This window comes from Fundulus heteroclitus, chromosome 8 (genome assembly GCF_011125445.2).
Source record: "Fundulus heteroclitus isolate FHET01 chromosome 8, MU-UCD_Fhet_4.1, whole genome shotgun sequence".
NCBI lineage: Eukaryota > Metazoa > Chordata > Actinopteri > Cyprinodontiformes > Fundulidae > Fundulus > Fundulus heteroclitus.
Window position 1 is genome coordinate 34,413,107 of NC_046368.1, and position 14,040 is coordinate 34,427,146.

The window sequence follows — 14,040 nt, forward strand, 5'->3', positions numbered from 1 at the left end:
TGAATGGAGTGTGAATCGGGACGTGCAGCCAGACACGCCGGAAAAACCGTGGACAGTCAGCTGACTGTAAGGGGATGATGCGGTCTGCTCATGCGCTCTTCGTTATCAGGTTTTCGGGATTAAAAAAAAACAGTCGGATACCTGCTCAGGAACTGGTCTGCAGTTAGCGCGGTCCAGTTATGTCTAGCGTGGTCCAGTTCAGTCTGCTGACCATTTACACACAAGAGTTATCTCCGTTACCGAGCTCGGACTGGTCTCGGCTCGGTTAAAAAAGTGTAGTGTAAACAGGCCTATGGTGTCTGCTGCACGGACCAAAACTAGGAGTTGGTTCCACAGGAGAGAAGCCTGATAACTAAAAGATCTGCCTCCCATTCTACTTTTAGAGACTCTAGGAACCACCGGTAGACCTGCAGTCTGAGAGCGAAGTGCTCTGTTAGGAACATACGGGGTAATCAAAACTCTGATATATGATGGAGCTTGACTATAAAGGGCTGTATATGTGAGAAGGAGAATTTAAAATTATATTTTTTATATAACAGGAAGCAAATGACGGGTAGCTAACATAGGAGAAATATGATCTCTCTTATTAATTTTCATCCGAATTGTTGCTGCAGCATTTTGGGTTAGCTGAAGGCTTCAAACTGCTGTTAAGAATGGCTCACATCCAGATACGGTCCTCCCAGGTTCTTTGCTTGAATGCACAGGTAAGGAAGTAAACTCATTCTAAGCTCCAGTTTGCTGTACTTCTGTTTTAGTGATCAATCAACTTTCATGGGTCTCCCCACATTGAGGCCACTGTTGCTTTCGTTACCTGGATTTTACATGTTTTTCTGCCTTAGTCGGGCTGTGGCGGCGGTCACACGCACCAACCCAAAGCGGTGATCATGTGCGGCAGCGGCGCTCCCAGTTCGCCTGCTGCTGTGGCGCTGCCAGGGGGCCACCTTCGGTTTTGACATTTTAACTCGTGTTTTTTATGTTTATTATTTTGTCCCAGCCCTCTTGTGATTTTTATAAAACTGTTTGTTTATTTGGGATGATATTGTTTTTCTTTTATATTAGTGTGGCGGGAGCAGTGTGATAATTGGGAACTTAAGTTTAAAAGACACTATTTTAATAATTGGTTACAACAACTCCGCTAAAAAGTTACCTTTAAAGCACACAGACCCGCTACAGATGAGGCTTGAGACACTCTCACAATGTAACAATTTTATTTATTCTGCAATTGTTTGTTAATCGAAAATACTAGTCTAAAACCACTCACACATTAAAAGTCAGTGTTAGCACAGCTCAGGGACGGGGGTGCAATTTGGGGTAGTGTCCTAAAAGAAAAGAAACACAGCAAACGAAACAAGGCAAAACAAAAGAAAATCGTGCACCAAACCAAAAAGGAGTACCACCACCCGGAAAGTCCACCACCAACACCACGAGCTGGCCGTTCCTATCACAAAAAAATAGAAGAGAGACATGCAAATTACAAACAATACAATTATGCAGTTCAGCCCACAATCAAGCAGCAATAGTCCAAATTAAGAGTCGTCCAGGGAGAAACCGATCCGCCGTAGCAGACGCCACTCAGAGCGGCAGTAGAAAATTAGTCCGAGCTGATCACCAATCAGCCCAAATCAGCCACACTGGACGAGTGGTAGGAGCCAACTTTACGCCGACCAGGACGGCGGGCCTACAGCCAGCAACCAGGACGACAGGTAGGCAGCCGACAGATTATCCAGTTGACAGGCGGACCGTCGGTCGAGGACAACCAGAACAGCGGGCAAACAGCCGGCCAAGGACAAACGGCAGCGGCTATCAGAAATAAATGTTAGAAATGGAATCTAAAAGCATCCAAACTTCAGCACTTCACCTACCGCTGAGTTCTCTATGTAGTGCCTCTAAAAGGAAGGAGGAAACGTAGAACTTGTACAGGCGGCGGCGATCAGAGCGTCGTTAGCGCATCATTTGCGCGCATGCATTAATTTGCAGCTGTTATACAGAAAATGTAAATAAATCACAAGTAATAAGTTTGCTTGAGAGAGGTGAAGCCTGCCTTACCTAGCGTGCAGCACCAACCAACCCCGAGGTCTGAACCGGAAGGAAAACAACGTCATGTCAACCCGGTAGGGGAGGGTCCTTTATATACAGGCAGCCAGCGCCACAACCAATTAGATTTAGGCACTTGTGTGGTGCGTTCAAAGGGCACAGGCATACTGCCACATTCCACCCCCCCAAACTGCATCGACGCCCCGACGATGATCCCACTTAACACCAAGGTCGAAATACTGCCGACATGGTACTAGATGAAGGTGTTTCTCTCACTGCTGGTCTTGGAAGATGATGGAGATTATGATGCTGGCCAGCAGTTGATCGTGCCGATCTACGCACAGACACCTCACTGGGCCCAGACTCTGCGGCCGGTACAACTGCTAATGAGATAGGTTGATTCACAGTCACACCCGAGGGAACCACAGCAGCAGAAGAAGGAGCCACAGCAGGAGGTGGGACAGGCGGTACCTGCTCCTGAGGCCATGGCCTCAAGAACAAATCACCCTCCAAAGACAACTCGTCCTCTGAAATGGAGTGATGTTCAGAAGGCGCACCTTCAACAGAAACTGAATTAGGTGCATCAGCACCAATCAGGACCTTCAGCAAAGAGCGATGTACCCTCCTTACCCTGGTCTGGTCATGAACTGGTGCCACTGAATACACTACACCCCCCTCTCTTGGGACTTGAATAACCACATGTGTCACTGAACTCCAAAAATCCTGAGTTTTCTGACGACCTTTACTCCCCAAATTTCGGATCAACACAAACTGACCCTCTTTAAGAGGAGCTTCCCTGATGTTTTTATCATGATTAGCTTTTCTGCGTCCTGCAGACGTTCTCAATTTTTCTCTAGCACCCTCAAATGCTATATGCAAGCGAGTCTGATGTTCTTTGACCCACTCATGAACAGTTCCTGCAACTGGGTTTTGTACTCTTCCCAACAAAAAATCAACTGGGAGACGTGGTTCTTGACCGAATATTAGAAAAAATGGTGACTCACCAGTTGATTGATGCGGGGTGGTGTTATATGCATAAAGCAACTGGGGCAAACAGACACTCCAGTCTCGTTTCCGGGACGTGGGCAAAGTTCTCAACAAGTTGTGAAGCGTCCTATTAAAACGTTCGCATTGACCGTTACCAGCTGGATGGTAAGGTGTGGTACGAGATTTAATGATGCCATACAAACTACAAAGCTGCTGGATCAGAGTGCTTTCAAAATTGCGGCCCTGGTCTGAATGGATGCGTGCTGGTACTCCAAATTTTGCAAACCATTCAGTGACAAGGACCTGTACTACAGTGGAGGCGCGCTGATCCCTGGTTGGAACTGCCAATGTATATTTGGAAAATACATCAGTCATCACCAATACATTTTCTAGCCCAGATGGAGTTGGCTCTAACAAAGTAAAATCAATGGCCAAAATTTCATTTGGTTTTGATGCCAGCAAATGGCCCATGAAGCCACGAGCAGGTGGTTGGCTATCCTTAGCAACCTGGCACCGCTCGCAGGTTTTACACCAATCTGCTACCTCTTGTGACATACCTGGCCAATAGCAGCGAGATCGTAACAACGCCAAGGTCCTTTCCACCCCCTGATGCCCATGCTCCTGATGGACTTGAGTCATGATGTCCTTGGTCAGGGACTTCGGCAGGAGAAGTTGGTACACTTCCCCACTACCATCTGGGCGAAACACTCGCCGATACATTAGACCATCCAACTCAGCCAGGCGATCCCACTGTTTGAGCAATGCAAGAGCAGATTGTGAAAGCCTTTGCCGCTCAGTACGATTTGGCCGCTCTTTTCTCTGCCAAAAGACAAGAACTTCCTGAAGTACCGGATCAGCCTGCTGGAGGACCTGGAGATCACCAGGAGCAAGAGAGGGAAAGACAGTTACAGAGGACTGCGTGGTTTGCATTTGCTCACTCTGCACAGCTAACTGTAATGGCTGAGGCACAAGAGTACCTGGAACCAAAGAAGTCACTTCCGATGGAGCCGGCCAAGGCCGACGAGACAAAGCATCAGCATTTTGATTGGACTTAGCAGGTCGATACTTTAACTCAAAGTTAAAAGAAGCAAGCTGGGCTGCCCAGCGCTGCTCCACTGCTCCAAGCTTAGCCGAATCCAAGTGGCTCAGAGGATTATTGTCTGTATAAACAATACACCTGTGGCCCAAAAGGTAATCTCTAAATTTTTCTGTCATTGCCCATTTAAGGCCCAACAGCTCCAGTTTCATTGAGCTGTAATTTGACATGTTTCGCTCGCTAGGTCTTAACCCGCGGCTAGCAAAAGCAATGGGTCTTATCTTGCCCTCTTGTTCTTGTGACAAGACCGCTCCCAAACCACTATGGCTTGCATCCACCTCTAGAATGAAAGGGAGGGAAAAATCTGCATAAGCAAGGACTGGAGCAGATGTGAGCTTCGTTTTAATAGCCTCAAAGCTCTGTTGACACTCCTCAGTCCAGGCTCCGACAATACTCTGGGCAGCCTTCTTTTTAAACTTTTCACTAGTAAGTTCCGCTGCTCTACGGTGCAAGGGGGCAGCCATCTTAGCAAACCCTTCTACAAACCTACGGTAGTAGCTAGCAAATCCCAAAAAGGAACGCAACTCGGTGGCTGTGGTGGGCACAGGCCAATTTGCTACAACCTCAATTTTAGCGGGGTCAGTGGCTACTCCCTGGTCAGAAATTACATGACCCAAATAGTGCACCCTCTGTTGGAAAAAGCGGCACTTACTAAGCTTAGCTTTAAGGCCCTCTTTCTGAAGCCGTCCTAACACCACGTCCAACCTCTCAAGATGTTGCTGCACAGAGGATGAAAACACAACAATGTCATCTAAATACAGCAAGAGGGATTGGCATTGCTGATCACCAAAAATGCGCTGCATCAAGCGTTGGAATGTGCTCGGAGCATTGCATAGGCCGAAAGGCATGCGATTCCACTCAAAAAGCCCAAACGGTGTACAAAAAGCGGTTTTATGGCGATCGCTTGCTGTGACCGGAACCTGATTATACCCACTGGCCAAGTCCATAGTGGAAAACCACCGGGCCCCTGTCAGAGCATCAAGGGACTCCTCGATACGAGGGAGTGGAAAAGCGTCCTTCCGTGTCTTGCTGTTAAGCTGACGATAATCAACACAGAGCCTAATGCTGCCATCCTTTTTGCGAACAATCACAATTGGTGACGCATAGGGGCTGGAGCTTTCCCTGATGACATTTGCTGCCAAAAGCTGATTTATGTGCTCCTTCACAAGTTCATACTCCGATGGAGGAATTCGACGGTATCGCTGCCGAACAGGAGCGTCATCAAGAAGTGGAATGTCATGGCTGATCAGGTTGGTGCAACCCAAATCCTGATCATTAGTGGCAAACACAGAAGTGTATTTACCCAACAAGGCTCGCACCCGACCCTGTTCCTCCTCTGACAAAGATGATAAATCAATAGTCTTGATCCCATCTGAGGCAGGAGCAGCAACTGTTTGGGAAGACACATTTGCAAACAATGGGACTTCAGTTACGCCCGCTGGAAGACTCACCACGCCAACACTATTTAAAGTTCCCACAGTGCTACGAGGATAAAGCAATACATCCGTGTTGCCCACATTTACCACTGGGACATAAGCAGTCCCCCGAACAACCTGAACTAAAGCAGGAGATGCTAACAAACCAGCTGGTAAGCCAGACTCTGATGGTTCAAACAAGACAGTGGTGCCTGAGTATAGATCACAGCAGGTGGTAGGCACAATCTTCATCACACCTCCTGGAATGCGACAGGCCCTCTTTCCTCGCACCCTAACCTTACTAGGCTGCTTAGGAGTGTGCTGCGTTACAGCTGCATGACATTTCTGTAAGGCATTAACCAAGGGCTTGGGAAATGACACAACAGGGGTTGTATTAAACAGAGCATTGCCATGCTGTCCAAATAGTTCTTGGTAACACTTATTTATGACGTTCATCCCCAACACACCAGGAACTGAAGCTGAACTGCTATCTGGGGGATTTCTCACCACCAACACTCCACAGTGGGGCATCAACTTGCCACACAGTTCAATCGATACTTCCAAATAACCGATATAAGGAATAGGGAGACCATTGGCCGCTTTTAGCTGTAGCCAGTGGCAAGCTCTTAAACGCTCTTCGCCCCAGGGCTCAAAGAATTCAATAAAGAAGCTCTCTGTAATGGTGGACACCATTGAACCAGTGTCAACCAAGCAAGGCACTTTCACTCCAGCCATGTTCACTTCAATATGTGGACAAGAAGCAATTAATTTAGGTACATCTGCTGAACATAGACCACTAGTTGAGCCTATGGATACCCCACCCGAGCCTTGGCTCTGCAACTCGGTGGGTGCTAGTTTCCCAGAGGCTGACTTCCCTGACGTGATTCTGACAAAGATGACTGACGGAAGGAACCATGCGGCCCCCCACACTCCCTAGCAATATGTCCGGGCTGTTGGCACCGTCGACATATAATAGGACCTCGACGTGGAGAGCGGCTGCGCGCTTGTGCAGTTTGGAGGAGGGTAATGCTGCGAGTAAGCTGATTAAGCTGCTCCTGTTGCTGTTTTAAGAGCTCTTTTAACTCATTAACCTCTGTTTGAGTGGGGCTAGCAATAGCTGGTAACCCACCATGCACAGCAAACTGAAAGCTGGGTGCTGAAGGCAGAGAATTACTCCGTCCCCGCATACTAGCTGGCAAACCCTCCAATTCCCACCTCATTGCCTCACCTCTGACCTCAAGCAGTGTTGCTGCCGGTTTCAGACGAACGTACTGTTTTAGCGCACGACGAAGTGCACCATCAAGGACATATTCTATAAACTGATCACGCAAGAGAACTTCAGCGTTTGGCATGTCCCTAGGGGCCTGTGCTTTTACTTTCTCCATGAGGCTCATCAAAGCAAGGGAGAACTCTTGCAATGTTTCCCCATCCAATTGCTTTCTGGAGAAAAAGGCCTCCTGTAATGCAACATGCGACTCATTACATCCATAAAGCTCCTTGAGGATAGAAATGATTTTAGCCGGATCCCCTCGTTCCTGACTAGAGCGATATTTGACCTCATCCCTAGCCTCTCCTTCTAAATGGTCATACAAAAAGAAGGCCTGATCTACTGCTGACAAATTTCGTGCCCGCATACACGCCTGCACCTCCTCAACCCACTCGCTCACACTAATCCCCACCCGTCCCCTAAACATAGGACACTTACGATCGCGTGGAACAAACACTAACCTGTCCGTTATTTGGGCGGTGGGGGGTGCAGAAGCTGAAGACGGCCCGGCACTGGAGCTAGATGTGGAAGGTGAACGCTCTGCACGCAGCTTCTCATTGTCAGCCTTTAATTGAGCAACCAGGGTCTTCAATTCCAGTAGCTCTTCCTCCATTACTACAAATGACCAGCTCAAAATAAATGAACCGCTGCCGTTTGTCCTTAACACACCAAAAAAATTAACACTTGAACATAAATGTCACAAAATGCAATAATAGTGAAAGAGTCTCAGCCTCAAAACTGTAAAAAAAAACGTCCCGTCAACAACGCCAAAATGTGGCGGGAGCAGTGTGATAATTGGGAACTTAAGTTTAAAAGACACTATTTTAATAATTGGTTACAACAACTCCGCTAAAAAGTTACCTTTAAAGCACACAGACCCGCTACAGATGAGGCTTGAGACACTCTCACAATGTAACAATTTTATTTATTCTGCAATTGTTTGTTAATCGAAAATACTAGTCTAAAACCACTCACACATTAAAAGTCAGTGTTAGCACAGCTCAGGGACGGGGGTGCAATTTGGGGTAGTGTCCTAAAAGAAAAGAAACACAGCAAACGAAACAAGGCAAAACAAAAGAAAATCGTGCACCAAACCAAAAAGGAGTACCACCACCCGGAAAGTCCACCACCAACACCACGAGCTGGCCGTTCCTATCACAAAAAAATAGAAGAGAGACATGCAAATTACAAACAATACAATTATGCAGTTCAGCCCACAATCAAGCAGCAATAGTCCAAATTAAGAGTCGTCCAGGGAGAAACCGATCCGCCGTAGCAGACGCCACTCAGAGCGGCAGTAGAAAATTAGTCCGAGCTGATCACCAATCAGCCCAAATCAGCCACACTGGACGAGTGGTAGGAGCCAACTTTACGCCGACCAGGACGGCGGGCCTACAGCCAGCAACCAGGACGACAGGTAGGCAGCCGACAGATTATCCAGTTGACAGGCGGACCGTCGGTCGAGGACAACCAGAACAGCGGGCAAACAGCCGGCCAAGGACAAACGGCAGCGGCTATCAGAAATAAATGTTAGAAATGGAATCTAAAAGCATCCAAACTTCAGCACTTCACCTACCGCTGAGTTCTCTATGTAGTGCCTCTAAAAGGAAGGAGGAAACGTAGAACTTGTACAGGCGGCGGCGATCAGAGCGTCGTTAGCGCATCATTTGCGCGCATGCATTAATTTGCAGCTGTTATACAGAAAATGTAAATAAATCACAAGTAATAAGTTTGCTTGAGAGAGGTGAAGCCTGCCTTACCTAGCGTGCAGCACCAACCAACCCCGAGGTCTGAACCGGAAGGAAAACAACGTCATGTCAACCCGGTAGGGGAGGGTCCTTTATATACAGGCAGCCAGCGCCACAACCAATTAGATTTAGGCACTTGTGTGGTGCGTTCAAAGGGCACAGGCATACTGCCACATTCGTTTTAGGAGTGTTGTGTTTATTAATTCTTTTGTTTGTTTATTGTTGGCAGTGCTGTGATTCCTGAGTTTGAGTTGTGTCACTGTGTTTGGTGTTTTAAATTGTTTTTGTCTGCTGTGATGCCATCCGTATAGTGGCCCTTCTGATGGTGACCTCAGCCACTGTAGTTGCTTTTTTTTTTCTTCTACTTTTGTTTGCTCATTACAAAGAACTGGTTTTAAAGAGTTATAATGGTTTTAAAGTGTTTTAACTGCATGTAATAAATTGTTCTTGTGGTAAGCCTCGAACCTGTCTCAGATGTTTCAATTCATGCGTAAACTAAACCTGTGTGCCTTAAAGGGAAAGTAATAGTCTCTGGGTGAAATTCCCAGGGTGGCGTTGTTGAACACTCAATTTATACGATTATTCCAAAATTTCACCTGGTGTCACCACACTTACAAGCCAGTCTGAATTTTCCTCTTGGCTTGATTGCAAAAAAGCGTGCATAGTATAATATCAGTGTTCCTTTCATCACATTGGTGGAGAACATCATACTATAATGTAGATTTGTCCAAGCTGACACATTTTTGCCTTATCGGTCATTCTGTCCAGTCTAACTATGTCAGGCTATCTCCTGTGTCTGTTGTGCATCTGTTGTTTCCATGGTAACTGCCTTTCACAGCCCAGTCTCTGTAATCTCATAATTCGTAACACTGCATTTTGAAGTTTCAACTTTCAAAAACTTACAACACAGCAATAGGTTTGATTCCTGATAAGTGTCACCCCAATTCACACCTCCATGCATATGACCACAAAAAAGACTACATTAAAATTTACTACACTCCTAGAAACTCCAAGTACATAACAAAATATATTTAATGGCTCAAAGAAGTGGATTTTGTCCCCTTTATTTATAATTCAAAGATCTGCAATGTGGTAAATCTCATATGTTTTGCTATAACATGAATCAGAAATTTCAGGTTATGTCTATCTATGTAGCCTTTGAGATGTCCCTTCACTAAACAGTTCTAACACTTGTTTTTTTCTAGTGTCCTGTCAAGCAATGTGGCAATAAGAATTGATGTCTTAATGCCAAATAGACCTCGACAGATTGTGCTTTCACAAGTGGAGCAAACAGCTTTCGCCATAGTGCTCCTATGCATGTAAATAGCTTTATTGTGATTCCTGCAGGGAGAATTTCGAATTATATGGACACTACAATGGGAAGGTAGGAGAGTAAAGGAAGAACAAGAAGAGAAAAAAAAGAAAGTGAAGAGGTGAAAGAAAGAAGAGATAAAAGGGAGAGAATGATAAAACGTCCTCCGTCTGCTCCATCACCTGGAAAGAGAGATGCAAAAAGAACAGCACAACCAACAGACATAGAGCAACAGATACAATCGAGTAACACCTTATTAACATATTATTATTTAAGCTGACATGTGTAAAGTGATACCTAAAAAAGGAAAGTGAAAGAAAATAAATAAACAAATAAATAAATTACATTTATTTAATTAAGTGAACACTTAATACCTGGAACCCTGCACCTGTGGGAGTTTGTGAGAGTGCACTAGTTTAGGTGAAAATTATCCAGAAGGAAACCACTCGATAGTGGTTGTGGAGAACCAAAGGCCCACGTTCCCTGAGCACAGAGGCAGGGGTCAGGGGACCTATAACCCCGGACTCCCAAAGGGGCCCCCAAAGCAGGGTGCCCAGGAAGGGCCAACACAGGAAATCTGCAACGCCCCCCCCCCCCCCGAGGAAAGAGGAGAGACGACCTTGAGGGAATCCCCCAGCCACCGCAATGCCGACGCCCCCAGGAGCCGCAGGGACGAGCCCGTGGGCTCCGCCGGCAGCCAGCCGCGCTGAAGTGGTCCTGGCCATGGGCCCCCAGGGGCGGGCCAGGCCCCGCAAAGCTGCCACCGGGAATGGGCCGGCACCCACCCGGGAACCCGCCCCAAACCCGAGGACCGTCAATGCGCCAGAGGGCCAAGGCGCCTGCCAGCGCAGCGGAGGAGGGCAGGACGTGGGGGGATGGGCTCCGCACCTAGCGGAGACTTGAGATGTTTTTGGGAGAGGGAGCGGACCGAACCCGTACCTGGGGAAAAAAAAACAAACAAACAAAAAAAAAACTCATTCACACCATCCCTTCCTAGTGCCCCACTTACCACACACAGACTTACAAAAAAAAAAAAGGACGCTGTACACACATTCCCACATAACACTCACATCCAAAAATCCCAAGTGGGGGGGGGGGGTAACTCAATTCAACTATACGACTGCCTGTGCCCGACCCCCGGACCAGGCCCCCCAAGGAGGGGGGGGCAACACGACCCGTACGGGCCACCCAACCAGAACCCCCTTCATCCCCCTAAATACCTAATAAATCCCCTCCCTCCCACCCCCTTTCTGGGGAGAGCAGAGGCGTCAGCCCCAGACCCAGCAAGCCTTCCCACAGCAGCCCCCCGCCAAGACCCCGGACCCAGTGGCCCACTCCTCCTCCAGGCCCCAGACTCCGTGCCGCGATCGGAGATTGGGGGTGTGCAAAAGACCCCGATCCTCCCTACGCCCGCTCAGATGTTGTGTTGTTGCATGTTGTTCTCAAGTGTGTTTAAAACTGGGAGCGCCGAAGAGGGTGCACGGCACAGCCCACTCCCCCTCCAGAAGGAAGCTGGTGCCAGTGCCCCCCCTTCAAGCAACTACCCAGAAGTTCTGGGCCAGAACCCTCAATGTCTAAATGCGAGAGGGGGTGAAGGGAGCCGTTCGAGGCGAGGCTCACACAACATAAGCCCCCCCTCCCCCCCTTATCATGGCCTACATGAATGTGCGTTGGGAAAATGTTTGGAGTGAAAGTGTCTAAAATGCATGATAAATTGGGGAGAGATGTCATCAGAAAGTGGCAACCTCCAGTAACGCCCCCCTCCCCAAGGACCTACATGTGTGGTGGCGTGATGGAGCAGGCAGAGGGAGGAGACCAGGGATGGGGAGCAAAGGACTGGGGAGCCAACCCAGGGAGCCAGCCCCCCACTGACTCCAATAGGCACCCCCGCTCCCCGAAAGCCCCACCCGGAGAAAGGGGCCCCACCAGCGGCACCACCATAGCCCAGGGGCCAGGGAGAGGCCGCAGGGCCCGCCAGCCAACCACCCACCAGGACCAACACCTCCACCCCCCCTCCCAGCCCACCCACCAAGCCTACTGGCTTTACCCCCCCCCCCAAAAAATAAATAAATAAATAAATAAAAATAAACAAATAAATAAATAAGAGGGGGGACCCTGGCCAGTCAGCCCACACGAGCCATCCGAACCCCCCCCCCCCCCCCCCATACCGGGAGACTACACGGACCAGGACCGGGACAGGGGGCTGGACACAAGCCCACCCGAATGTCCACCCCCCTCCCTCCCCCACCCGTAGATTTAATCCCTCCCCAACACTAACATTCTAACAACTCACCATACACTCGACAGTAGACAGCCAGGCTGGGTTAGTCCCTACTTTCCCCCCCCCCCACTAGCAGAGTGCCAATCCAATGAAGGGGAAGAGCATCTGCCCTGAGATGTTAATGTCCATGCCCCCCTACCAGCTCAACAGGCCCCGAGGCCCCCCAGCGCACCAGAGGCCCCGTGCAGGGGCAGACACCCGAGCGCCCCGGGGACCCCAGACCCCCCAGAACCCAACCAGCGGCAGCACAGCTACCAGGTCAGTAACCCACGTCCGTCACCGTGTAGCTCCCAAAGAGCGCCGCAAGAGGCGCTGTAGGCCGCCCTTAGGCCTCCCAAGCCCCTCCCAGATGGGGGCAACAGACCCTGGAGTCAGACCCACCAAGCGCCCCACTCCGAGTGCCCCCAGAGCCCCAGGAACCCCTCCACCCAGCCACTGCGCCCTGCAGGAAGCAACCCACCGCCCCCCATTCCACTAAGTGATGGTGCTGATCAAAGGAGCCCAAAGAGATGGATCAGATGTGGATGCAGATGCTGTCTCAAGATTAATATGATCCAACAAAAGATCTCTATTCTGATTGATACTGAGATTTTCCTTACTTATTCAATTCATGAGGATCGTTTTCTTTGCGATACATAATGCAGTGAAAACCATGTAAACTAATTTTTTTCCCCAGAGGGCTTTCCTCAAAATTACCGAGCAAGCAAACTGATGGGGAAGGTGAAATTTTACAACTCAAGCACTTTGATAAGTCCTTACATATCTTTGTCCGGAACCTCTGGACTGGTGCGCATAACCATAGCGCATGAATATAATTATCAGGATGATTGCCTATGCAGTGTGGACAGATATTAGATTGTGCCAAACCCATCTTGAATAATCTTTGTCCTGTGTAGTGTACTCTGTGAAGGATTTTGTACTGTATTAGTTGTAAGTTGGTGTTTCTAGTCAATTTAAAAGTTCTTAGACATATCTGAGCCCAGACGTTTTGTTCAAAGCTAACTGACAAATCCTCTTCCCATTTCATAATAGGAAGGGATATTGAATCATCTATTTTAGTCAGTGTCCTGTATGATTTAGACAGTAGTTCGGGGAGGGGGGTTAAATCTAGAAACTCTAATATATTAGTTGGGATTTGTAAACCACCTTTAATATGCTTAAATTTATTTCTAATTATAGATTTAAGTTGTTCATATTCCAAGAATTTATTTTTAATAATGCCATATTGCATATTTAGTTTGGCAAAATTGATGAACTCGGTTCCGTCAAATAAATGTTCCAGATATTGAATACCTTTATTCTTTCAGTATGTAAAGTTTATCATATTATTATTTTGTAGGATGTCAGGGTTATTCCAGATGGGTGTACGACTGCAAATGATGACTTTGTCATTTTAAGAAACTCCCACCATGCTGTCAGAGTAGAGCTGATGTTAATATTTTAAAGCATGTATGCCGTTTTATATTTGAGCTAATAAACGGCAAATCTGAAATTGTGATATTATTGCATATTTTCTGTTCTATATCTATCCAGGGCTCGTCCAAAGGATTATGTTTTATCCATTTAGTGATATATTGTAGTCTGTTTGCTAAGTAGTACTTATGGAAGCTAGCTGGTTTATCTTTCCAAAGAAATTTAGAGATTGAAGAGTCTAGAGATTTAAACCAGTCAGATGATGGTTTATTGAGGATCATTGAAAATAAGTAATTAATTCTAGGTAATACCATCATTTTAATTGAAGCTACCCTACCCATGAGTGAAATTGGAAACGATTTCCATCTATCCAGGTCTTCTATCTTTTTTAAAAGTGGGATGTGGTTAGATTTTACTAAATCCGCAAGTTTAGACGACACAATAATACCCAAATATGTAATATTTCCTGATTGCAAATGTAAATCTA

At 47.4% G+C, this 14,040-nt stretch overlaps 1 protein-coding gene across 6 annotated transcripts; it reads right to left on the reverse strand.

Moving 5' to 3' along the window:
* Positions 1 to 1,065: 1,065 nt before the first annotated feature.
* Positions 1,066 to 8,678, reverse strand: LOC118563987. Of its 6 annotated transcripts, none has more exons than XR_004931576.1 (5): positions 8,560 to 8,678; positions 8,376 to 8,490; positions 7,775 to 7,951; positions 7,261 to 7,458; positions 1,066 to 1,438 (listed from the first exon to the last, which is right to left on the reverse strand). XR_004931576.1 is itself a non-coding variant. In XM_036140678.1 (2 exons), exons 1-2 carry the CDS (start codon positions 6,265 to 6,267, stop codon positions 1,320 to 1,322), a joined length of 966 nt encoding a protein of 321 aa, XP_035996571.1. In that variant the 5' UTR covers positions 6,268 to 6,701; the 3' UTR covers positions 1,066 to 1,319. The 6 variants fall into 6 exon arrangements, 1 of the variants encoding a protein (XP_035996571.1); XR_004931575.1 differs by having other exon boundaries at positions 7,261 to 7,414; positions 7,775 to 8,313; positions 8,560 to 8,677; XR_004931574.1 differs by having other exon boundaries at positions 7,775 to 8,313; positions 8,560 to 8,677.
* Positions 8,679 to 14,040: the final 5,362 nt, after the last annotated feature.